The 27,106-nt window shown below is 44.6% G+C and overlaps 1 protein-coding gene across 2 annotated transcripts in view; it reads right to left on the reverse strand.

The window, feature by feature from the left end:
* Nucleotides 1-2,281: 2,281 nt before the first annotated feature.
* DGKH (diacylglycerol kinase eta) overlaps nucleotides 2,282-27,106 on the reverse strand; it is a 105,754-nt gene continuing 80,929 nt past the window's right edge. The window contains exons 20-30 of one of the 2 annotated variants that reach the window (XM_081947901.1): nucleotides 26,969-27,065; nucleotides 22,631-22,738; nucleotides 21,756-21,869; nucleotides 20,970-21,104; nucleotides 19,497-19,663; nucleotides 18,066-18,171; nucleotides 16,923-17,015; nucleotides 14,965-15,084; nucleotides 13,120-13,228; nucleotides 10,559-10,689; nucleotides 2,282-4,950 (exon numbers count right to left, since the gene is read on the reverse strand). In XM_081947901.1, coding sequence (XP_081804027.1) covers nucleotides 4,861-4,950; nucleotides 10,559-10,689; nucleotides 13,120-13,228; nucleotides 14,965-15,084; nucleotides 16,923-17,015; nucleotides 18,066-18,171; nucleotides 19,497-19,663; nucleotides 20,970-21,104; nucleotides 21,756-21,869; nucleotides 22,631-22,738; nucleotides 26,969-27,065 — 1,270 coding nt within the window. In that variant the 3' untranslated portion in view covers nucleotides 2,282-4,860. The remainder of the gene's footprint in view (nucleotides 4,951-10,558; nucleotides 10,690-13,119; nucleotides 13,229-14,964; nucleotides 15,085-16,922; nucleotides 17,016-18,065; nucleotides 18,172-19,496; nucleotides 19,664-20,969; nucleotides 21,105-21,755; nucleotides 21,870-22,630; nucleotides 22,739-26,968; nucleotides 27,066-27,106) is intronic. The other variant, XM_081947902.1, reaches the window with a different exon arrangement.

The raw sequence follows: 27,106 nt of genomic DNA on the forward strand, positions 1-27,106 counted from the left end.
CGAACAAAATTATGACTCTTGCTGTTATGGTACCTACGTCCTCATTCTAGAGGGAAAAAAATAAATGTTTTGTGAGTCCACATAATATTTTTTAACCTAACTGGCTTTTTCACACGGATTATTATCCCTGAACATCTTAGTTTAATTTAAAAAAAAGTCAAGCCACTTTACATTTTATGAAATAGTTGGCAAAAAATGGAGTTGTGTTGGCTTCTAAACCTAGCCAATCACCAAGTCCATAAAAACCTTCAAGCTTCCAAGATTGAGTAACATAGAGCTATAATCTCATCTAGATTTTCCTGATCATTTCTGTATTAAGAAATCCTGCTTTCCGTAATCCTCATTATTTCTCACTTGCCCAATTTTTCCAAGAATTGAATTAAAACTGAGCATACGAGGAGAAAATATTTGCAAATCTAAGTAGGACAGTTTTAGTGAACGTTTGAAGTTACAACAACACAGAAAAAAGTAAAGGCAAAATTCACTTAACAAATGTCTCATGTAGCAACGGAAATTTTGGGGTCCATTGTGGTCATACGACAAGGACCACCTGAGTTAAACTGGCAACCCACCTTCCAGGTGTATCCACAAAGAAGAAAGTCCAAAAAATTCAAGATGGCGCCCACCATTGTCATACAGATTTCCCTGCTACTTTCAAGAAAGAAAGTTAGGAGAATATTAATCAAATAACTGTGATTTATTACGCATTGGGGTGGGGACCACAATCTCTATGCTGGCAATACAATTTTTCTAAAAGGGCTTTCTTTTTATTTTTTGGACAGAAAAAAAGAAAGATTAGAATGAAAACACGGTTAGAAAGAAAAACTAACTTTTGTGCGAAGGTAGAACACGGCTTAAATTAAATCACAAGGAAGCAGCAGGGAAATTCTATTTCAAAGGTTTAAAAAACGGGTGATTTTTTTTTCTTTTTAAAAAAATCTAATTTTCTGCATTCAGGATAGTCTAGCTTCCCTCCCCTAAAACAGCACATTAATATTCTGAGATTGAAAAAGCACAGAGCGAGTCACCGTGGCTAAATTAAAAATAATTATAGCCTCTTTTTCAGTGCATGGCAGCCTTCTGTTATTTATTTATTTTTACCCAAAAGGATTTTTTTTTTAAAAAAAGCATTATTGTGCAAAGCCAAGCGGTATTTGCAATTTTTGTGATCCAAGAATGCGATGGGTATGGCAAAATATCAAAATGAGTGTAATACCAATGCAATCTGGGACAAATATTGATGTAAACGCTGAGAAAATACGTAAACTTTCCACAAAGGGTTTCAGTAAGTGAGGTCAGTTTACAAGCAATTTGCTTTTCACACCAATCCCTGTTGCTTTGCACACAATTCCACGAAAAGTATTTGCACATATACACTGAGCCATCTTAAATCTTACGTAAACATTTCATATATTTCATATTCTGCTTCTTCCGCAGATGTTGCTATCTTTAGTGGCAGTTAAGCTCTGTGAGGCTTATTCTAATTGTCAATTTCTGTCACTGTCAATAATTTTAGTACAGGCAAATCCTCCTTTTACAACGGTTCCTTTAGTGACCGTTCAAAGTTACAATGGCACTGAAAAGTGACTTATGACACTTACGGCCGTTGCAGCATCCCTGTGATCACGTGGTCAAAATTCAGAGGCTTGGCAACTGGCATGTACTTATGACAGTTGCAGAGTCCCAAGGTCACATGGTCGCCTTTCGTGACCTGCTAACAAGTCAGTGGGAAAATCAGTTTCACTTAACAACTGGTTCTGTTGTAACTTTGAATGGTCACTAAATGAGTGGTTGTAAAGCGGAGGACTGTAACTGGCACTAGCCAAGAGGACAAACGTTTAGCCTCATGTGTGAAGCAGGAGGTTGTTAAAGGAACTCAACCTGGAAACAAACGATTGATGCAGAGTTTAGAGTCTGTTTGGAGAAATGAAATTCAGTCGTGATTCAGACACAATCATCAGTTCCCTGCATGTTGGTTAGCTCATAATGGTTTAAAAGCCGGGGGAAGGAATTTAAGAGGCCACAAGTGGGAGATTCCCACAGGAGCTTTTTCCAAAAGGCAGCTGAACTTTCTTGGTTCTAGAATAGAATATAGAGTAGAATAGAAAAGAATATAGAATAGAATAGAATATAGAATAGAATAGAATAGAATAGAACAGAACAGAACAGAAAAGAAAAGAATAGAATAGAACAGAATAGAAAAGAATAGAATAGAAAAGAATAGAGTACAATAGAGAAGAATATAGAATAGAAAAGAATAGAAAAGAATATAGAGTAGAATAGAAAAGAATAGAATAGAATAGAACAGAGAGTAGAATAGAGAAGAATATAGAATAGAAAAGAATATAGAGTAGAATAGAAAAGAATAGAGAATAGGGAAGAAAAGAAAAGAATATAGAGTAGAATAGAAAAGAAATATGGAATAGAATAGAACAGAACAGAACAGACTGGAATAGAATAGAATGACTTTCTGCTAAGCCAACTTATAATAAAAGAATGATAAGAATAACAGAGTTGAAAGGGACCCTGGAGGTCTTCTAGTCCAACCCCCTGCTCAAGTAGGATACCCTACACTACTTCAGACAAATGGATATCCAACCTCTTGTTAAAAACCTCCAGTGTTACAGCATTCCCAGCTTCTGGAGGCAAGTTGTTCCACTGATTAATTGTTCTCACTCTCAGGAAATGCTTCTTAGTTCTAGGTTGCTTCTCTCCTTGATTAGTTTCCACCCACTGCTTCTTTTTCCTGCCCTCGGGTGCTTCTCATCCAAGAAGCTTCTTCTCTTCAGTTCAGTTCTCTTCGTTGAGAACTGAAGAAGCTTCTAGCATGAGAAGCGAAAAGTTTCCAAAGGGGGCAGGGGGGACACTCAAGGAAGTCCAGCTGTCTTTTGGAAAAAGCACTTTCGGGATAACCATAGCCTGGATGACGGAGACTCTCCACAGACAACCGTGAGGCTCTTGGGAGTGGGAGGTGAGCCCACCATCGAGATACCATCTTAATTTTTCTGGATTCCTCTGCGGATCTTTCTGGTTTCAACAATATCTAGAGCCATGATGGCGAACCTATGGCGTGCTCAAAGTGGCACACAGAGCCGTGTCAGCTGGCACAGGCAGCATCACCCATTTCTCTTCCGGGTTTCTGGTGTGCATGCATGCGCGATGATCAGCTGACCTTCGCATGTGCGGTATTGCCGGAAACTAGAAGGGCTGGTCTTCTGGTTTCTGTTGTGCTTATGTGCGCTGGCCAGCTGATTCATCATGTGTGCATGCGCACCAGACGTTAACCAGATTAACCAGAAGTTAATTTCCCGGTGTGCACATGTCCATTGGGCAGCTTCTTTTCCAGGTTGCGTCCCCAACGTGTTTGTGCGAGTGTGTGCGAGTGGACACAAACCGCACACTCCCTTTTCGGCCCTCGGTTCGCCATCACTGATATGAAGTTTCTTGGCTCTGAAGTAGATGCACCATTTTCAGAAAACAATTTTCTTTTTCTGCCCCGATCCACCAAATTATCCAGTCCAAACTAACACACAATTGGATAACAATATTTCTGATGAGACTAAATCCATCTGTATACTGAAAATAAAAAACTAGTTGGCTTAATGCACGGGTTAAAGACTGGGCTCGATAACCTTCCCAGATTTCATTAAAATGGCATAATCTTGATGTTGATGTCAAATTCGATGCACTTTGTGTTGCTCGGCCGCCATGTTTTGAAGCTGAGGCGTCCGAGGTAAACTGGGAGTTGCTTGATGGAAGAGAGTAAACGTTGCATATTTTATCCACCGTGAGGAAATGTTCAGATCTTTCTCCCTCGGGGAACCAAATCCTAAACCTGCCGCGTTCTAGAGTTTTTGAAATACTCTGAAATGACCTGAAGCCAGAGTTGAAGACGTTTTCCACGGCTAGAATATGGCAACAATGTCCGCCACACGCCACGTGTTTTTCTATTGCCTCAGGAGAAAAAAAAAAAAATCCCTAGCACACAACCCCCCCCAAAAAAAACCCAGTAATAAATTAAATCTTATTAAAACAGATATAAAAGTTCTTCAAGTGTAAGAATTTATCATGCAAACGGGCAGGGCAGTTTGGGCCGAGAAACGAGGCGTTGTGGCGTGTCCGTTCACCGCATCCAACATTATTTTCGGCCAATGAAATGGGGCAAAAAACCCGAGAGGACGATGGTTTGAGGTACCACTGAAACATCGGGATGGGATCGGGTCTACGAAGAGACCGGAGGCTCTGGATGAAGTTAGGCTTCAAGGATTTGTCAAGCGGAACAATCTTGTTTTGTAAAATGATTTGTCATCTGCAAATTTGAAAGAACCTGAAAGGATCTGGGTAGATTACCAAAGTCCGAATAATGTCCATGCTACCCAGGAAACGTGATTTTTTTTTACTGTCATGGAGACATTTTGATTACTTCTCGTAATATATTTCACAGCCTTTTTAGACCCACAAAAGAGTGGTGCAGTGGCTTAGAGGTGGAGCTCTCATCTCACCATCAGGAGGCTGTGAGTTCAATCCTAGGTAGAGGCAGATATTTCTCTTCTCTGGGCACAATGAGAATATATCTGCTGGACAAAACTCCGCCCTGGCAACAGGAAAGGCATCCGGCCATTGAAAACACTCTGCGTGCTCCATTCAGTTGCCCAGACTCCACCTGGCAAGGGATTATGGGGTAAATGACCCCATAAAACCTTTAGACCCACAAAACCTTTTGGATATTCGTTCATCAAACCTCGCCCCAATCAGAATTAATGCTCTTCTCACAACCTGCCATTTACTCGCCCGGGAGGAACCCGCGTCCTTCTACACCTTTCCGTAAATAGCACTTCCTCCATGGAGCCGCCGACACAGCTACAGTTCCGGTAATGGTGGGCTCCTGCCAAATTCTTTAATTCCCTGAAGAATTCGCTTCATATGACCCACTTTCGTTATCCCCAAATCCTACAAGGGAAAAGACAGATTCATTCACAGAAATCCAGGTTAGCAGAACATCATTTAACTTTTGGCAATAAAGCTCGTTTAGAGAGCGTCCATTTTAGACAATTAGTCCATCCCCCCACACACACACACATATCAACTTATTTAGTCAGAGTGGTGCGGTGCCCCTAGAGGTGCAGCTGTCACCTCACAAGCAGGAGTTTGCAAGTTCGATCCTAGGTAGAGCCAGATATTTCTCTCTTTGGGCACAATGAGAATGTATCTGCTGAACAAAACTCTGCATTGGCAACAGGAAGGGCATCGGGCCAGTAAAATACTCCGCTAGGTCCATTAAGATGCAGAGACTCCACCCCTCAAGGGATTATGGGGTGGTTAAATGATGAAAATATCAACTTATTTAGACATTCTTTATTTCTTAGATTTTAGACATACATTCTTGATTTGTCTCCCTGGAATGTGGAATGACACCAAATCAAGTTTTACTAGGATCCACGTTTGTTTCTTGAATGGCATTATGGAAGTTACCGTTTTGCCGTAGCATCTTCAAGTATCCAGCAAGGAAACTAAAATAACCAGCAACAATCTTAAATAACAGAGGAAGCATTAGGAAATCTAGCAGAACAAAATAGACAAATAAACAAAATTGGAAAACCTCTCCAACATCATGTATAAATCAGAGGCAGGTTACTGTTGGTTAGGGCGAACCGGTAGTGATATTTTGGCCTTGGTTGCCGAACCGGTAGCAACCCAGGCTGGCCACCCCCCAAACCGGTTCCCCAATCACCACCGTTGTTATGTTTTGAGTAGCTTTTTCATGTGCTGCGCATGCACAGAACAATTTACAGTCAACTGTGCACCCGCACAAAACGTGTCTGATCCATGCACGAGCGAAGCGTCTGGGGCTTGCGCAAAGCGCATGCGAAGCAAACCAATAGCAGCAACCCATCCTGGTATAAATATTGATTTTAGATCACAAATGAAACCTCTTATGCATGGTGTCGTCATACAACAAAGTGGTTTTTGTTCTATTTTTTAAAAAATTGGTTGGAGGCACAACTTTGTAGGATTTCAAGTTCAGAAACCAGAAACCATCTGTAAAACTCCAGACTGATGTGAAACAGTCGAGGAAAGCAGAAATAAATTTCTTTTAAAACAAAACAGGTTTAGGTTTAGGTTCATTGGACTTATATGCCGCCCTTCTCCCAAAGGACTCAGGGCGGCGTACAACATAAAAACACATATAACAAAAGGTAAAAAAAGATTAAATAGGAAATCCAATAACCTTCAATTGACAATTTAAATCAAATTTAGGAATAAATTCAAATTAACAATTAAAAGTAATAATTTATTTTATTCAGGCCAGGCCGGCTTGCTGGAAAAGCCAACTTTTTAGGGCGCGTCGGAAGGACCGGAGGTCAGGGATTATGCGGAGCTTTGGGGGCAGCTCAATCCAGAGGGAAGGCGCTCCCACAGAGAAGGCTCTCCCCCTGGGGGTCACCAGCCGACACTGCCTGGCCGACGGCACCCTGAGGAGGCCAACACTGTGGGATCGTACTGGATGGTGGGAGGCTACTGGTGGCAGTAGGTGGTCTCGCAGGTACCCTGGGCCTAAGCCATGGAGCGCTTTAAAGGTCATAATTAACACCTTGAATCGCACCCGGAAAACAACCAGCAACCAGTGCAGGTCGCCTAAAAGGGGTGTGACATGGGAGCACCTAGGTACCCCCATGACAACCTGTGCGGCCGCATTCTGGACCAGCTGGAGCCTCCGGGTGCTCTTCAAGGGCAGCCCCATGTAGAGAGCGTTGCAGGTAATGGCATCATGATATCCCTCTAAAAGTTTACATGCGGTCTTCAATTTCTGAAAGGGACCGGGTCATTATACAATCATTACGTTGTGACATTTGTCACACTTTTAACAGCCTTTTTATTGCAGCAGTCCTTAAGTGAATCTGCCGTTGTTAAGAGAAAGCTGTGGTCATCACACGACCTCATTGTTTGCTGGGGGGCTGTTTTTTGCTGAAAGCAAACGCCAGCTTTCCGCAAAAATATTACACAGGCGGTCCTCGGTGTACGACCACAATTGAGACCTACTTTTTCGTTGCTAAGAGAGACAGTCGTTAAGTGAGTTTCCCCCATTTTACGACCTTTCTTGTCACAGATGTGAAGTGAATCGCTGCAGTTGTTAAATTTGCGACACGGTCGTTAAGTGAATCTGGCCTCCCCATCGACTTTGCCGGTCAGAAGGTCGCAAAAGGGGAAATCCCGTGTCCCCGGGGCACTGCAACCGTCATAAGTACATGCCAGTTGCCAAGCCAAGTGGGGATGCTGCAACGGTCGTAAGTGTGAAAAACGGTCGTAAGTCACTTTTTGCTGTGCCATTGCAACTTTGAAAAGTCACTAAATCAGGGGTGTCCAAACTTGGGAACTTTAAGACTTGTGGACTTCAACTCCCAGAATTCCCCAGCCAGCCATGCTGGCTGGGGAATTCTGGGAGTTGAAGTCCACAAGTCTTAAAGTTCCCAAGTTTGGACACCCCTGCACTAAATGAACTACAAGTCGAGAGCTTATCTGTAGACCCCAGTGGCCCCATCTGCTGCAAACCACCATCAATGTTGGCCAGTTGCTAAGTGCTTGAATGGTAAACAGTAACCATGGGGACAACAGCCCTTTAAACTGGGTCATCTAAGTGCATTTTTGGGGTTTTCCGATCACACAGAACCCCACCCAAGGCCACTGCTTGTAGCGCCCGGAGTCCCAAAAGTGCTTTTTTCAGGAGGCAACTGGACTTCCTTGCTTTTTCTTTGAAGACATTTCACTCCCCACCCAAGAAGCTTCTTCAACTCTGAGTGGAAGATGAAAAATGGAAGGATTCCACCCAGAGCTGAAGAAGAAGCTTCTTGGATGAGAAGCGAAACATCTTCAAAGAAAAAAAAACCCCGAAAGTCCAGTTTTTTCCTCTTGAAAAAAGTACCTTTGGGAGGACCTGGAGGACGGAGACTCTCCAAGGACAATCAGCTCACAGAGTAATCCATGTGTAAGTTTCAAGAGTTTTACTTCCTGCCTTGCTGGCCTTAAAGCCTCCAGGGTCCTTCAACGTTCAAAATCCAGAATTTCCACATTAGTTTACATTTTCCTAGTTATGCGCTGTGCCCTCCTATGCTCATTTCAATTAATGCTGCCACTGACCGGTTCCAGTTTACGACGGCCTGCCAGCAGAGCGACACAACAAGAGCTCACAGTCTCGCCAAACTTGGCTACTAAATAGATTTTTGGGGCCAATATGATCTTCCCTGAAATTAATAAACGTAATTGGTGATCCTCCACTTTCTCTTCTCCTAAACCCCACAAAGATATAGGAAGACGGGTAATCCTCAAGGCACCGTATTTGTTTAGTGACTGTCCGAAGTTACAACAGCCCTGAAAAAAGTGACTTCTGACCACTGTTCAAACTTACGACCTTCGCAGCATCCCCGTCGTCACAATGATCAAAATTCAGACACTTAGCAACCGACTCACATTTATGACGGTCACAGTGTCCCGGGCTCATGTTAATCCCCTTTTGCGATCTTCTGACCAGCAAAGTCGATGGGGGAAGCCAGATTCGCTTAATGACTGTGTGACTAATTTAACAACTGCAGGGATTCACTCAACAACGGTGGCAAGAAAGGTCGTAGAATGGGGCAAGGCTCCCTTAAGAACTGTTTCACTTAGCAACAGATATTATGGGCTCCGCTGTGGACTTATTCCAGTAACATCAGCAGTGTACAGAGTTGTACGGCTAAACACACGGAAGTTACTACTACGATACAAAATCCGATGCAAGTAAACCTTTGGAAGATGTTTTACCCGCGTTCTTTGTGCTTCTTTGGATACGTGCACTGCTTTCAGCATTGTGCAATGGCTTAGTAATAATTTTGGAAGCCTAAAAAGACAGTGTTTCTCAACCTTGGCGACTTTAAGTCCTGTGGACTTCAACTCCTGGGGGATTCTGGGAGTTGAAGTCCACAGGACTTAAAGTCGCCAAGGTTGAGAAACACTGCCACAAGAGTACAAACGCAGCATCCACCTGCAGCTCTTTAAAGCAGCCGAGTCCTCATCCAGAATCACATGGCTGGTCTCTGTAATCGAGGAAAAAGTGCGGCTGCTTTAAAGAGCTACACAAAAGATGCTATTTTTGCTCTTGGAATCAAATCCAGAGCTCTAATTGCTATATTGATTTTTTGATATTCACTCCCTGCTCTCGTTTAGTTCCCGAACCAAATTAAATGCTTCTTTTAACATGCAAACTGGATGTTAAACCTCCCACTCCCCCCTCTCCCTCTTGCCATCTATCGGTGTGACTCTGTTTCTGTCTCTGTCTCTCTCTCTCTCTCTGTCTCTCTCTCGTTGGACTCTAAGGTTCCAACTTTATTATTCTATTCTATTCCATTCTCTATCTCTATTTATCCTATGTATCTATCTATCATCTATCTATCTATCTATCTATCTATCTATCTATCTATCTATCCATCCATCCATCCATCCATCCATCCATCCATCTATCTATCTACTCTATGGGGTTGGACTCTAAGGTCCCAACTTTGTTATTCTATTCCATTCCATTCCATTCCCAACTTTGTTATTCTATTCTATTCCATTCTCTATCTCTATTTATCCTATCTATCTATCTATCTATCTATCATCTATCTATCTATCTATCTATCTATCTATCTATCATCTATCTATCTATCTATCTATCTATCCATCCATCCATCCATCCATCCATCCATCCATCTATCATCTATCTATCTACTCTATGGGGTTGGACTCTAAGGTCCCAACTTCGTTATTCTATTCCATTCCATTCCTCCCTCCCTCCCTCCCTCCCTCCCTCCCTCCCTCCCTCCCTCCCTCTCTCTCTCTCTCTCTGACAATTTGTGTTTTTGTAGATCAGGAAGGCGGGAGAGGTACACATAAACATACACACACAAATAATAATAAACAAAAACCCAAATGAAACCCACGCTGAACAAAATAAGGGCTTGCTTGGTTCCCCTCTTCTTTGGGGGGCAGCCCCTCAAACGCTGGGATATTGCTATCAGGTTCCCCCCTAGTCCTCCTTTTCTCTAGAAGAGCCAAACCCAAATCCTGCAACCATTCATAGGTTTCAGTCTCCAGGCCTTTAATCATCTTAGCTGCTCTTCTCTGAAGTTTTTCCAAAGTCTCTTTTTTGTAATGGGGTGACCAAAACTGGATGTAGTATTCCAAGTGGGGCCTTACTAAGGATTTACAAAGCGGATCTAATACTTCACGTGATTTTGATTCTATGCTTCTGTTTATACAACCAAAAATTAGGTTAGCTTTTTTTGGGCCGCTGCCGCACACGGGGCTGGCTCTCGTTAAAAGAGTCTAAGACCTCTTTCAAAGGGAAAATCCTTCTCCTTCTTATTTTGATCCGGCAGAGAAATTCAGCCTAACAGGCAGCCGTTTTGGGCCAGGTGTGTTATGCAGGGTTGCGTGTTAAAAAGCCAAGCTACAAGCACATCGCTGGGACGGGGAAAGAGAGAGAAAGCTTTCATCCATTCTTTCAGACGCTCATAAGGCAGAAAAAGTAGCAGGGCGCCAATACCTTCAGGTCTCGCCTCTCCAGGTGCAAAAGCTCGGCCCCTCGGATGTCGTGGCTGACGAACGTCTCTTTGTATTCTCCCAAACTCAGCCGGTCCAACCAAGCAGCGACTTCATCTGGGCCCCATTTCTGAACTACCAAAGTTAAGAGCAAAACCCCCTTAATTTTTCCGCATGCTGGGCTGCACGACAAGCAAAGGGTTGGGCCGCAGAGAGGGCGAGGAACAGAGGAGAGAGCAAGGCGGTGATAGCGGAAGTCACGTTTCGATGGGCAGCAGCTTCTGACATGCGGGTTAAAAGTAGGGGAAACCCGGGAATCTGAGGGCTGCCTGGATTTTAGCCATGCTCTTGGCTCCAACATCCAGCTACGCCGTCAAACTACTCGATGCCAACTCATTAGCTTGCCTAATTAGGATTGGGGGTGTCTATACATATTCCAGGAGTGCAAATTGCAATGCATTGTTTTCAATAAAAGTGAATCCTTTGTAGGTTGAAATGAGGGGATCCTTGGTGCTAGCACTGATGATGTTACCTAGTTTGGATGATGAAGCTCAGAGAGCACCCCCACAGTCCTCTTCCCCTTCCTCCTCCTCTCTGAAAACCCCACTCCCTTCTAGCACTGATGATGTTACCTAGTTGGGTAATGAAACATCTGCAAGAAAATCTCCAAGCTCAGAGAGCACCAAGGACCCCACAGTCTTCCTCTTCCTCCTCCTCCCCCCTCCTCTTCCTCCTCCTCCTCCCCCCTCTCTACCTCTTCCTCTATTACCTACTTTGGGTAATGAAACATCTGCAAAAAACCCCACCAACCCAAGCTCAATATACTGATTGAAATGCCAACAGCTGCCATGTTTCATTCAAGCATTACTTCTTTCACCAGGCCAAATAAGGTAAAAGGTAACGGTTCCCCTCGCACATGCATGTGAGTCATTCCCAACTCTAGGGGGCAGTGCTCATCTCCCTTTCAAAGCCAAAGAGCCAGCGCTGTCTGAAAATGTCTCCGTGGTCATGTGGCCGGCATGACTAGACGCCAAAGGCGCACAGAACACTGTTCCCTTCCCACCAAAGGTGGTCCCTATTTTTCTACTTGCATTTTTACGTGTTTTTGAACTGCTCGGTTGGCAGAAGCTGGGGCAAGTAACGGGAGCTCACTCCGTTATGCGGCACTAGGGATTCGAACCACCGAACTGCCAACCTTTCTGATGGACAAGCTCAGCGTCTTTACCACTGAGCCACCACGTCCCATAGTCAAATAAACTTCAAATAAAGTTCTCTACATATCATGTGGCCCATAGAGAAAGGATTTTAATACTGGAGGAGGCATGAATAAGCAATCGGGTCTGTGTTTTATCAACCAGGATACCTCCAAGGAATTCCAAAGTCAATCATTTCAATTATATCCCTGCAATGAATTAAAAATTCTTCCCCTGGCATTTTTTTTAGCACTTTGAAACTGAAATCCTGGTATGATGTTGTGTTAAAAAAACAGGACTTACGTACGGCCTAATGCAACCTGCAGCAATGAGAAAGTAAAATAAGGAAAGTCTGTTTCCTAATTAAAATAAATGTTCTGCGGAGCTTTGGTATCTAAAAAGTGTTATTCTTTGTTTAGATAATAGTTTCTATGCTGAGTTTTCTGTAGAGGAAACCTTGAACAATGTAGAAATTAGTAGCACGTTCTGGAGAAGAAGAACGCATTCATAGAGGGCATCGGTCAAGTTTTCTCTCTTGTGGCAGTTAGATAGTCCACTGTCAAAACACTTTGAGGACTTGGCTGTATCTGCTAGAGAAAACCAGTAAGAGAGCAAATAATGTCTTCAACAGAAACTCAATGGCTTGCTAAAGCTTGAAGAACATCTTAGAACTTTCAAGGGGCTGCATCTTCTAGAGAAGACCAGTAAGACAGCACATAATTTCTTTTTAAAAACCCAGTGGGTTGCTAAAGCTTGAAGAACATCTAAGAACTTTCAAGGGGCTGCATCTTCTAGAGAAGACCAGTAAGACAGCACATAGTGTCTTTAACTGAAGCTCAATGGCTTGCTGAAGCTTGAGGAACATCTAAGAACTTTCAAAAGTTTTCAGTGTTCTCAGAGACAAAGTGGATGGATATATAAAATATATGGGCTAGGAACCTCAGATAACTGATATTATGGATTCTGAATTCTCCTTGTGTGGACTCCAAATGTAAACCTCTTTTCTGAAATTTTGGAGGAGATTGTGGGATTTGAAAGGGTAAAATAGGCTATAAATGGTGCAAGATGCCCAGGGTTAACTTCACCCCTCAAAACCCCATCCCCAAATGGATCCTTAATTCGCTCACTCTTAAAATGTAGCCCTCGATGTGTCACACAAGACCTTGTGGCTTCCTTAAGCCATGATATTTACACATCCTTGACCCGCAAGTCGATGTAAGGGACAACTTTCTCGTGGGATAAAGCAACTTCAAGTCATCATGAAGACGGACTAACAAAGAAGCTAAAGGCAAGCTCGGTGCATATTGTGCTACACACACACAGTCCACTCACAACCTTGTCTCTTCAAATCAACAATATTTTGAAAACATACCAGGCTGGGTGCTAGTCTTCTGTTTTTGAACCTTTTCCTTTTTAAACTTTGGCACTATACGAAACATGGTACTTCGGCTGTTTCTTTTACAGTATTCCAAAGGAGGATCCTAAAAAGAAATAAGATCATTTTTTTCTCTTTCTTCTTTTGATGTATCCATCAGTTTATTTTGTTAAAATAAGGAGATCAAATAATCAGGAGATTATAATATTTTTTTAAAATAACGACTCTATCCATTCAGTACAAGATGCGCTTCGTTGAAAAGGATGGTTATAAGTCCAAAAGGTAAAAACACAATGGATAATCTTGATCGGATGAAAGGAAAACGAAGTTATCTTTCATTTATCCAAGTTTATCCTTTAAAGCAGCGGTCACCAACTGGGGGTCCCTGAGAAAATTTTGGTGGTCGGCAGAAAAATTATTTGCATTTTTCATATTGCACTAAATCAGGGGTCCTCAAACTACGGCCCCTGCGACGGATACGTGTAATTAACGCTTGTGTTGCTGCAGAGAGTTTCCCCTTCGGGGTCTTTTTGTGCAGGTCGGAGGGGGGCAGAAATTCCAACTTAGGGTCTGCTTCGGCCTCCTGGTGGGGGACTTTGGGCGAAGGCTGGAGGGAAGAGCCGCTGGTGATGAAGAGCTGGAGGGCCTCATTCCAGTGGGATTGCATCATGGCCTGGAACGGGCTGACCATCTCAGCCCGCTGAGTCTTCAGGCGCCGGTACCTGGACTTGTACTCCCGCAAGTCTTCCCTCTGCTTGGAAAGCCTATAGCTCCTAGTCCTCAGTGAGATGCTTCTGCTGAGCCTCCTTCTTGGTCAGATCCAATTGGAACTGAGCTGTTTTGCCAACTCTTTCTCCTGGCGGCTGCTTCCTCTTGGGGCCCTAAGGAGCCTGGACAGGCAGGTGAGGAGTAGCTGGCAAGGGAGGGGTGAGTAGAAGCCGGTGAGGCGCCACTCAATGTGAGTGACATCAAGCTGGCCACGCCCATCCAGTCACATGACCACCTAGCCACGCCCACCCAGCCGGTCATTAGGCAGGTCATATTAGTGGTCCACGGGATTTAAAATTATGAATTTAGTGGTCCCTGAGGTCCGAAAGATTGGGGACCCCTGCTTTTAAGCACGAACCAGAAAGAGAGAATGTTTGCCAAGCAGAGGAATTTTAGGAATCATTCCACAATATGAAAATGGTCTGAACGGAGGGTGAAGTCACCCCTTTTCAAAACTAGATAACTGTTGGGTGTAAATTAACTATATTATGAAACAATTTTTCTACTAAGTTGCATTCCTCGTAACAAAATCTTACCTACAGCAAAACAACAACACATGTTTATATTCTCTGCTCACAACCGAAAACTGGCAAGATCAACCCTGACCTTTTCTACTCAAAGGACAGTCAAAAATCCATATTTACTAGTAGCCAAATAGAATTGAACATGCTTAAAAAAGGAGTGCAGAAAAAATTATCCTGATCGTGTGTAATAAGCACAGCACCTGCTTTTTTAAAAAAAGCTGTTTTTATTCAGCCTTGTGTGTTGATTTGGGGAGGGGGAGAGGGGGGGATGAAGCTGCTTTTAAAATCCCATTAACTTTTCTGAGTCTTTCAAGAGCTTTAAAGCAGCTGTATCTTTTTTTCAGTGTCAATCAGAAGGGATGCTTGAGTCGAAGGGATGCTGTGTTTGAGGTCCAAATACCTCCTCCAATTGATGTTCGAAGGACTCGTAACCTCTGGCAGTTAACTTTCCTGCACCTGGATCAGATTTTTCAAGGCAGGCCCGATCCCCCCCCCCCAAAAGGGAGGGGGACAGTGAGGATTGGGGCCTGTGTGTGAGAATTCCACCCACCTCGTCATCATTGATCTGCAGAATATAGCAGAGCCAGGGGATTTCGGCTAACTTTCTCAATTCAGTCTCCAGATTGTGCACCGCCGAGACCAGCAGCTCCTCGCAAGGGGATTCCAATTGCTACCAAAAGAGCAAATTATAATTTTGTTAGACCGGATTGTCTAATAAGAGCCTCTGTGTTTCTGTCTGTCTATATCTCCTCTCTATATTTATGTAGCTATATAGCTACATCATCTATCTATCATCTGTCAATCAACTATCTGAGGAGTCCTTGGTGCTCTCGGAGCGCTGACCCAGGCCTCATTATTTCAGCCCTATTATTCCTCTTTATTGGTATCAACTATTTAGCTTCAAACATCTGTCATTATCTATTATCTGTCTGTCTATCTACCTACCTACCTACCTACCTACCTAACTACCTACCTACCTACCTACCTACCTATCTATCTATCTATCTCCCTCCCTCCCTCCCTCCCTCCCTATCTGTCCTCTCTCACTGTAGATAGATTATATATCTCTACCTCTATCTAGCTATCTATCATCTATCTATCTATCTATCTATCTATCTATCTATCTATCTATCTCTCCATCTATCTATTTTCTATCTATCTATCTATCTATCTATCTATCTATCTATCTATCTATCTCTCCATCTATTTATTTTCTATCTATCTATCTATCTATCTATCTATCTATCTATCTATCTATCTCTCCATCTATCTATTTTCTATCTATCTATCTATCTATCTATCTATCTATCTATCTATCTATCTATCTATCTTCCATCTATCATCTATCTATCTATCTATCTATCTATCTATCTATCTATCTATCTATCTATCTATCTATTTTCTGTCTGTCTATCTATCTTCTATCTGTCTGTCTGTGTCTGTCTGTCTGTCTGTCTATCTAGCTTCTGTCTGTCTGTCTGTCTATCTATCTATCTATCTATCTATCTATCTATCTATCTATCTACCTACCTACCTACCTACCTACCTACCTACCTACCTACCTACCTATCTTCTATCTGTCTGGCTGTCTGTCTATCTATCTATCTATTTGTCTATCTATCTATCTATTTGTCTATCTATCTTACATCCATCTATCTGTCTGTCTATCTATCTTCTATCTATCTATCTATCTATCTATCTATCATCTATCTATCTATCTATCTATCTATCTACTCTATGGGGTTGGACTAGAAGATCTCTAAGGTCCCAACTTTGTTATTCTATTCAATTCCATTCCATTCTCTATCTCTATTTATCCTCCCACCACTCTCTCCCTCCCTCTCCCTCTCCCTCTCCATTCCCCCAATTCTGATCTCCGTCCACTTATAATTCCTGAAGGGATATTTAAAATCCTCAGCTCCCTTTCCTCCCCCTCCCTCTTCTGACTTACTCTGCTGATTCCCCAAAAGCCTGATCTTTCTAGAAGACCGAGATCTAACTCAGTTTGATATGTTGGGTGTTCTGCCCTCTGCACAAAGATGACAGTGTAGCAGAGGTGGGTTCGTACCGGTTCGGCCCAATTCGGCCGAGTAGGTAGTAACTCGACCGCCCACGCACTCAAACCGGTTCTATTGGCGGCGGCACCATCTTGATTTTTGATCCTGCGCATGTGCAGAACATTCTTCATTGCGGAAATGTAGTTTCTTCCCCTTTTCTAACGTTGTGCGCATGCGCAGACCTTTTTTTTTTTTGCGTGCCAAACTGGCAGCAATGCTGGCAGTCAGCCACTCCTGCAGTGTAGGCTCTGAGTCTAGCAGATACAGGAGGGAAAGCTCCACTAAAGCAGGATTGGATAGTCAAGAAAACCGACGGGGCGAAGAGAAGGGGTTGTGTCTGGAAAGAGGGAAAGGAGGCTATGGATTTCCAAGGCCTCCGCAAAGAAATACTTCTTCATGGATTCTTTCGGGCCAATGTCACCGTTTGAGAAATGCCAGATCATTGTCTTACCAGCAAGACTTTTCCAACTAACAAGGATTCTGTTTCGTCATGTAATGCCTTCACGGTGGCAGCTATTTCTAGCGCGGTATTTCGGCTAAGGCTCTGCAGAGGAGGGGAAAAAACAAAGCATGAAGAGCCCAGCTGTAAATTTAATTATAGGTAGCCCTCAACTCACAACTGTTCCTTTGGTGAGTGAACAGTGTGAAGGGAGCGCACGCACAGCACCAAGTGCCCAAAAAAGGGAGCGCTTCACACGCACGGACGCTCATCTGGGCCAGGGGACGAGGAAGAGGAGCTGCCCAGGGGACATAGTGCGCCAGACAATGAACTTCCGGTTTCCAGTGCATGCACGCGCGCCAGCCAGCAAGTCTTCCGGTTACTGTTGCGCATGCTTATACGCTGATCAGCTGCCAGCCGCCCATGCGCATGCCGGAAAACAGAAGACCAGCTGCTCTGGTTTCCCGCATTGCCGCACACACAAAGACCAGCTGATCGTCGGGTGCACATGCATGGCCAAAAACCAGAAGAGGAATGGGCAACGCCACGTGTACCAGGCAACATGGCTCCGTATGCCACTATGGGCACATATGACATAGGTTCACCATCACGGCCCCATATCATTTCAGGCAAATGGCTATCCAACATCTTCTTAAAAATGTCCAGTGTTGGAGTATTTACAACTTCTGGAGGCAATTTCTGTTCCACTGATTAATTGTTCTAACTGTCAGGAAGTTTCTCCTCAGTTCTAAGTTGCTTCTTTCCTTGATTAGTTTCCACCCATTGCTTCTTGTTCTGTCCACAGGTGCCTTGGAGAATAGCTTGACTCCCTCTTCTTTGTGGCAACCCCTGAGATCTTGGAAGTCTGCTATCATGTCTCCCCTGGTCCTTCTTTCTCTTAAGCTAAACATACCCAGTTCCTGCAACCGTTCTTCATATGTTTTAGTCTCCAGTCCCCTAATCATCTTTGTTGCTCTTCTCTGCACTCTTTCCAGAGTCTCCGCGTCTTTTCTACATCGTGGCGACCAAAACTGAATGCAGTATTCCAAGTGTGGCCTTACCAAGGCCTTATAAAGGGGTATCAACCCTTCACGTGATCTTGATTCTTATCCAGAACGTATTTGAAGACAGATCTTTCTTTTTTTCCCCACTCACCTCTGGGAATTTTGGACCCCCTTTGGTTAACGCATGGGAACAAGCGTTCACAGCATGGGCCAGCTCTTGCTCCAAGAGGCTGTGAGTTTTGGCAGCTTCACAGATTCTGTGGGAAAGAGCAGATTGGGGAATGGGGGTAAAAGAGAAAGAGAATTAAAAAGCCCAGAAAATGTGTTGGTTATTTATTTATCAAATTTATTAAGCTGCCCGTCGCCAATACACGACTCTGGGTGGCTTTAAAACAGAATAAAAAGTACAGTAACCAGAGTTAAAAATGACCAAAGCAATATAAAAAAATAGCATTCATAGATATAGGCAGTCCTCGACATACGACCACAACTGAGCCCCAAATTTCCATTGCTAAGCGAGACATTTCATGAGGGAGTTTTGCCTCGATTTTACGACCTTTCTTGCCATGGTCGTTAAATGAATCCCTGCGGTTATTTAGCAACACGGTTGTTAAGTGAATCTGGCTTCCCCATTGACTTTGCTGGATCAGGTGACCCCGGGACGCTGCAACCGTTGTAAATACGAGTCAATTGCCAAGCGTTTGAATTTCAATCGTGTGACCATGGGGATGCTTACAACAGTCGTAAGTGTGAAAAACAGTCATAAGTCATTTTTTCCAGTGCCATTGTAACTTCAGTCACTAAATGAACTGTCGTAAGTTGAGGACTACCGGTATTTTTTTTAAAAAGGGGAAAAAACCAAGAAAATCCAGTTGCCTTTTGGGGAAAAAAACATTTTTGAGACAACTATGACCTGATGGATTGAGAAGCCCCATAAAGAAGGCAGGTGATAATCCTGAAATGATTAACCACCTTTAATCTCAAAGGTGCTTTTTCAGGAGGCAACTGGTCTTTCTTCTTTTTCCTTTTGAGGATGTTTCGCTTCTCATCCAAGAAGCTTCTTCAGCTCTGACAGGATAGTGGGGATGAAGATGATGAGAAGCAAGACGTCTTCACAAAAACGACAAGGAAGTCCAGTTGCCTCCTTAAAAAAGCACCTTTGGGTCAACCATGACCTGGAGGATGGAGAATTTCTACAGACCTTTAGCTATACAATTTGGGATGAAGACCCTTTGAATGGTGAATGGTGTAGGAATGGATTTCCAGAGGAAACAACATTTCAGACTAAAGGAACCATTTGCACCACTCAGGTGTCCCTGAGGACACAGAGAAACCTCCAAGTGGCCTCAAGGACCCTCTAAAAGGATGCAAATGACCGGCTGTCTCCAAGGAGACTATATCCTTCCATTCTCCCCCAGGCAGTTGGAGCTGAAGAAGCTTCTTGGATGAGAAGCAAAACGTCTTCAAAGGGAAAAAACAAGAAAGTCCAGTTACCTCCTGAAAAAAAAGCCCCTTTGGGACAACCAGGACCTGGATGACTTGAGAATCTCTACAGATTTTTTGCCTTTAGTCTCCTCCTTACCTGGTGATCAGCTCTTCTGCCACCTGAGAACAAGCATGGAGCTGCGCCGTCTCTTCCTCCGAAGCCAGTTCCACCGCCTGGAGCGGATACAACGGAGACCGCAACCCTGGTTTGCAAGAATCACACTTCTGTTTATCTTCCCAGGATTTTAACGTACTTTCAAAGGCCTGTTCAGAATTGAGAAGAAATAAATATATCGGGTATTATTGAAGGCACAGCACAGTTGGGCATTCATGGTCTAGTAGTTTAATGGTGCATTTTGCAATGAAAAAATGACAAAAGATTTTGCTCTCTCTCTCTCTCTCTCTCTCTCTCTCTCTCTCTGTCATTTCTTGAAAACTGGCAAAGATGGATCTTAAAATCCAGAGGAATCACACAAACCTCATTAAGAATCTGGACGTGTGTGTGTGTGTGTGTGTGTGTGTGTGTGTGTGTAGCTCTCTGGTGTGTGGGGGGGGTGTAGATGAGAGACAGGTAGATAGATGGGTGATAGCAATAGAGATAGATAGATAGATAGATAGATAGATAGATAGATAGATAGATAGATAGAGCAATAGAGATGTAGATAGTGATGGATGGATGGATGGATGGATGGATGGATGGATGGATGGATGGATGGAGAGATAGAAAGAAAGATAGATGATAGATAGACAGACAGATATAGATGGATGGATGGATAGATGGATGCATAGATGGATGAGAGATAGATTATACATAGATAGATAGATGATAGATAGATAGATAGATAGATAGATAGATAGATAGATAGATAGATGATAGGCAGACAGATGGATGGACGGACAGAGGGACAGATAGATAGATGAATGGATGGATGGATAGATGATAGATAGATAATAGATAGATAGATAAAGTAATAGAGACATAGATAGCGATAGATAGATAGATAGATAGATAGATAGATAGATAGATAGATAGATAGATAGACAGACAGACAGACAGACAGACAGACAGACAGACAGACAGACGTGGATGAGTGGGTAGGTAGGTAGGTAGGCAGGCAGGCAGGCAGGCAGACAGATATAGAGTGAAATAGATAGATAAATAGATGGATGGATGGATAAAGAGATAGATACATAAAGAGATAGAGTTAGTGATACACAAACACCAGAGAGCCCCCTAACATTTGAGAAACCGATTTAGCTTTAAATGGTTTTAAAACCAGTGGGTTTCTCCTCCTCCAGTCAGAAGATCACAAAAGGGGATCGTGTGACCCTGGGACTCTGCAACTGTCATAAATGCGAATCAGCTGCTGAGCATCTGAATTTGTATCAGGTGACCGTGGGGTCATAAGTGTGAAAAACTTGCCCAAAGTCACCTTTTTTCCCAGCGGCGTTGTAACTCTGAGCAGTCACTAAAGGAACTGTTGCAACCTGTATTATCCCTGCTTTTTTACTATTATCACTGTGGTCTCTGTGTGTTAGGAGAAAGACCCCCGTCCCCGCTCCAACGTACTCTGTCTCGCGTGAGCATCTGCGCTCTGTTCTTGTGCACAATTTTAATGATCCCTGGGGGCTGGATCCAAGCTTCCCCATCGACCTGAACGGGAACTCCTTCATCCCCAATGATGGTGATCTTCACTGCCCTGCACTGAAAAAGAGTAAGCAGATTTCAGCCCACCGGAAGACGTTCAAGCAAATTCCCACGAAGAACGGCGGCTCCTCTCCAGGCCACTGGTGGGATTCAATTTTTTTTACTACTGGTTCTGTGGGCGTGGCTTGGTGGGCGTGGTAGGGGAAGGATACTGCAAAATCCCCATGTCCTCCCGATCAGCTGGGACTCGGGAGGCAGAGAATAGATGGGGGTGAAGAAATTTGCACTCTAATTAAGCAAACTAATGGTCTCCTGCAAACTCCACTCCCCTTTCGCTCCTCTTTTATTTCCTCTGGGAGGGGCCATTCATCGTCCCCCCGTGGCCTTACTCCCAAGTCGACCCCTCTTCTTTAGCTGTTCCCTTCATCTGGCAGCTCTGCGCATGTGCACACTGGGGACAGGCTCCAGCTGTTCTTCTGCCTCACTGATGTCTGACTCCGAAGGCAGCTGATAATTGGCATATAGCTGTGGCCCCCTCTCTGCCTCTGACCCAGAGCCCTCATCAGAGCCTTCCCCAGACTCCAGGACTGGCCCATCTTCCTCCCCAACCTCCTCACTGTCCGAATCTGCTGCCAGTTTCACTAACCACTGGCGGGCCACAACAATAGGGAACAGTTTCATTTCCTTTTCTCTGGGCATCAGACCAACCTGGGCTATTCTGTGATGTTGGAGCTTGATCACCCGGGAAACGGCCATCTGCATGCTGCCAAATACCGCCACCACCTCCAAGATTTTATCATCGAACGATGGCGCTCCAAAGATCTGGAGAAGAAAGAGAAAGCTTTTATGCCTTGTGTGTCAGGCCTGCAGCCATTTTTTCTTGTGGGTCTTTGGCCTGCCACACTTTCTATTATTCTACTAGGCATTTTCTATTGTGGGAAAATGGGAGTTAGATGATATGTAGCCATAACAAAATTCTTTCTAGAAAGCCAAGGTCATTCTTTGTCTCTGCACCTGACCAGAACTGGATGGGTGGAACTGCCAGCATGGCAGGGGAAGATCAGACCATGGGATGGGCTTGTGAGTGTGGGGGCAAGATCTTGAACCTTCAACTGGGTGGGGAAAACCGGGAAGCTTTCGGATTCGGGTTTTCCCAGATGTGCCCACAAGGCTCTCTTGATAAATTGGAACTTTGAGCAATCCTTTGCCTTGGACTCTGATTCACTTTTGGATGCTATTTGGAATTCTGACACTGTGATTCACATTTGTATATTCCAACATTTGCATTCTGGCCCTGACGTCATTCAGGGATTATTAGGATTTTTGCTCCAGGTTATAAATGGGCATTTCTTAAATATCGGAAAAGGTAGAGGTTTGGAACAGAACTGTCATTTTAAAGGTCACTACCGAAGTATTGGAAAGAGTTTCTATTCACAGGGTTGTCAGAATATGAGAACCTTTCGGCTGTTGGAAATGCTGAAAATGCATGTACCATTTATCAAAGCTATTTAGAGAAGGAGGATGAGAATTGTGGTTGTATATCGAGGACTTGGGAAGCGCATAGCCTGAAGAGCAAGACTTACATCATCTTCCTTGGTCCCACCCCAGAAATTTGTCCCACCAGCGTAGCTTGGGATGTTCAAAACAGCTATGCCTTGAAGACTTGGAAGAGGAATATATTGTCCATCGCACTGCAAGGTATAAAACACTGTATAAATAAGCACAGAAACATCCTGGGATTTCCATTAATCACAGGTATAGGTTAGACTTGAAAGCTAACTTATAAGAGCCGTGGTGGCACAGTGGTTAGAATGCGGTATTGCAGGCTAAACTCTGCCCACAGCCAGGAAGTTCGATACTGATCAGATCAAGGCTGACTCAGCCTCCCATCCTTCCGAGGTCAGTAACATGAGGAGCCAGATTATTGGGGAGCAATATGCTGACTCTGTAAACCACTTAGGGATATAAGTCTAAGTGCTATTGCTATTGCTCAGTGGTGAAATTAAAAAAAAAATTACTACCAGTTCTGTAGGCATGGCTTGGTGGGTGTGATGTGACTTGGTGGGCATGGTGTGGCTTGGTGGGCATGGCAGGGGAAGGATACTGCAAAATCTCCATTCCCTCCCCACTCCAGGGAAGGTTACTGCAAAATCTCCATTCCCTCCCCACTCCAGGGGAAAAATACTGCGAAATCTTCATTCCTTCCCCACTCCAGGGAAGGTTACTGCAAAATCTCCATTCCCTCCCCACTCTAGGAGAAGGATACTGCAAAATCTCCATTCCCTCCCCACTCCAGGAGAAGGATACTGCAAAATCTCCATTCCCTCCCCACTCCAGGGGAAAAATACTGCGAAATCTTCATTCCTTCCCCACTCCAGGAGAAGGATACTGCAAAATCTCCATTCCCTCCCCACTCCAGGGGAAGGATACTGCAAAATCTCCATTCCCTCTCCACTCCAAGGGAAGGTTACTGCAAAATCTCCATTCCCTCCCCACTCCAGGGAAGGTTACTGCAAAATCTCCATTCCCTCCCCACTCCAGGGGAAGGATACTCCAAAATCTCCATTCCCTCCCCACTCCAAGGGAAGGATACTGCAAAATCTCCATTCCCTCCCCACTCCAGGGAAGGTTACTGCAAAATCTCCATTCCCTCCACACTCCAGGGAAGGTTACTGCAAAATCCCCATTCCCTCCCCACTCCAGGGGAAGGATACTCCAAAATCTCCATTCCCTCCCCACTCCAAGGGAAGGATACTGCAAAATCTCCATTCCCTCCCCACTCCAGGGAAGGTTACTGCAAAATCTCCATTCCCTCCCCACTCCAAGGGAAGGTTACTGCAAAATCTCCATTCCCTCCCCACTCCAGGGGAAGGTTACTGCAAAATCTCCATTCCCTCCCCACTCCAAGGGAAGGATACTGCAAAATCCCCATTCCCTCCCCACTCCAGGGGAAGGATACTGCAAAATCCCCATTCCCTCCCCACTCCAGGGGAAGGATACTGCAAAATCTCCATTCCCTCCCCACTCCAAGGGAAGGTTACTGCAAAATCTCCATTCCCTCCCCACTCCAGGGAAGGTTACTGCAAAATCTCCATTCCCTCCCCACTCCAGGGGAAGGATACTGCAAAATCTCCATTCCCTCCCCACTCCACGGAAGGTTACTGCAAAATCTCCATTCCCTCCACACTCCAGGGAAGGTTACTGCAAAATCTCCATTCCCTCCCCACTCCAAGGGAAGGATACTGCAAAATCTCCATTCCCTCCCCACTCCAGGGAAGGTTACTGCAAAATCTCCATTCCCTCCCCACTCCAGGAGAAGGATACTGCAAAATCTCCATTCCCTCCCCACTCCAGGGGAAAAATACTGCGAAATCTTCATTCCTTCCCCACTCCAAGGGAAGGTTACTGCAAAATCTCCATTCCCTCCCCACTCCAGGGGAAGGATACTGCAAAATCTCCATTCCCTCCCCACTCCAGGGGAAGGATACTGCAAAATCTCCATTCCCTCTCCACTCCAAGGGAAGGTTACTGCAAAATCTCCATTCCCTCCCCACTCCAAGGGAAGGTTACTGCAAAATCTCCATTCCCTCCCCACTCCAGGGGAAGGATACTGCAAAATCTCCATTCCCTCCCCACTCCAAGGGAAGGTTACTGCAAAATCTCCATTCCCTCCCCACTCCAGGGGAAGGATACTGCAAAATCTCCATTCCCTCCCCACTCCAGGGGAAGGATACTGCAAAATCTCCATTCCCTCTCCACTCCAAGGGAAGGTTACTGCAAAATCTCCATTCCCTCCCCACTCCAGGGGAAGGATGCTACAAAATCTCCATTCCCTCCCCACTCCAGGGGAAGGTTACTGCAAAATCTCCATTCCCTCCCCACTCCAGGGGAAGGTTACTGCAAAATCTCCATTCCCTCCCCACTCCAGGGGAAAAATACTGCAAAATCTTCATTCCTTCCACACTCCAGGGGAAGGATACTCCAAAATCTGCAATCCCTCCCCACTCCAGGGGAAAGATACTGCAAAATATCCATTTCCTCCCCACTCCAGGGGAAGGATACTGCAAAATCTCCATTCCTTCCACACTCCAGGGGAAGGATATTCCAAAATCTGCAATCCCTCCCCAATCCAGGGGAAGGATACTGCAAAATCTCCATTCCTTCCACACTCCAGGGGAAGGATACTCCAAAATCTGCAATCCCTTCCCACTCCAGGGGAAAGATACTGAAAAATCTCCATTCCCTCCCCACTCCTGGGGAAGGATACTGCAAAATCTCCATTCCTTCCACACTCCAGGGGAAGGATATTCCAAAATCTGCAATCCCTCCCCAATCCAGGGGAAGGATACTGCAAAATCTCCATTCCCTCCCCACTCCAGGGCAAGGAGAGTGCAAAATCCCCATTTTGTCCTGATCAGCTGGGGCTCGGGAGGCAGTGAATAGATGGGAGCAGGGCCAGGCAGAGGTGGCGTTTGCCGGTTCTTTGAACTACTCAAAATTTCCGCTACCGGTTCTCCAGAACCTGTCAGAACCTGCTGGATTTCACCCCTGCTATTGCTACGTTATCTAGCCTCCTTTCTTAGCCAGGGTGTCCTGCGCATGTTTTAGTCATGGACTTCAGATCCTTGAGATAACAGCCTTTCATTCTACAAGGGCCACAGAAGCAAAGGAGAGCAGTTCTCTGATGTAGGAAATTATCTTCTAGATTTCTACTGAGGCAACCAGAGGCTACAGCAAGACCTTCAGCCAACAGCCGGTGCCAAATTTGGTTCTGACATATCATCATCTTCATGTAAGGACCCCATAATCCCTTGCAGGGTGGAGCCTGGGCAACTGATGGCATGCGGAGTCATATTTGGTGCCACGCCAGCTGTCAGTCGCATGCATGCATCGGCTAGCTGATTTTTCGCCCTTCTGGAGGGCCAGGGGAGGCTGTTTTCACCCTCCCCAGGCTTCAGGAGAGCCTCTGGAGCTGGGGAGGAGTTGCAAACTCATGCGCGGGGTGGGTGGGTCATGTGTGCATGCACAGGTGGGCGGGGAGATTGAGTGGGCCCACACACACGCACGAGAGTGGGCACACACGCAATAGCAATCTTGGCACGCCGTAAGAAAAAGATTCGCCATCCCTGCAATACACCATAGACCACCTTTCCAAATAGTCTCTAAATTGCAGGTATGAAGACTTCCCCCACTGCTTTCCAAAGTCCACATCCCATCACAACACGCAGATCAGGATGGTGGATAAATGCCATGAGTAAATAAATGTGGTTTAATTTTAGTATGCAGCCGGACTTTTGTCTATTTTTAATACATCACCATATAGTTTTATGTCCCATGTCAATGCCAATGGATCAGGGGTGAAATCCTCTGAAGTCTGCTACCGATTTGCTTCCTGCGCGCATGTGCACTTTCCACGCATGCGCGCCGTTCACCCAAACCAAACCAGTACTAAAGTACTACCAGTTCGGGAAATCCGGTAGTTCCAACGGTCAGCTGTGCGACAATCGGCTGTGCAGCATGCGGTTTTTTACTACCAGTTTGGGTGAACCAGTAGCATTTTTACTACCAGTTTGGGCAAAACTATAGCATTTTTTACTATCGGTTCGGGCAAACATGTAGCATTTTTTACAACCGGTTCAGGTGAACCTATAGCATTTTTTACTACTGGTTCGGGCGAACCAGTAGCATTTTTTACTACCAATTTGGGTGGACCCGTACCATTTTTTACTACAGGTTCAAGCGAACTGGTAGCATTTTTACTACCGGTTCGGGCGAACCGGTCCAAACCAGTAGCATTTCACCCCTGCAACATTTAGAAACCAAACTCCGATCAAAATACCTCAAAGCATCAAAAGGTAACAGATTCATTTTGCTTCAGGGAGACATGAGACAAACGGCGTGTCGGAGAGTTTAAGCCTTACCTCGAGTTGAACTTTCTGCTCTAAGTTTTTGTAAGTCCGTTGTAACAATTCTTTCGTCCCAAGGACTCCGTACCACATCATGTTCTTGGTCCTACTTCTGAAAGGAAAAACACAGGGGTCACACCTTAAAGGCCTGGA

The sequence above is a fragment of the Natrix helvetica genome (assembly GCF_964273705.1).
Source record: "Natrix helvetica genome assembly, chromosome: 3".
Lineage (NCBI taxonomy): Eukaryota > Metazoa > Chordata > Lepidosauria > Squamata > Natricidae > Natrix > Natrix helvetica.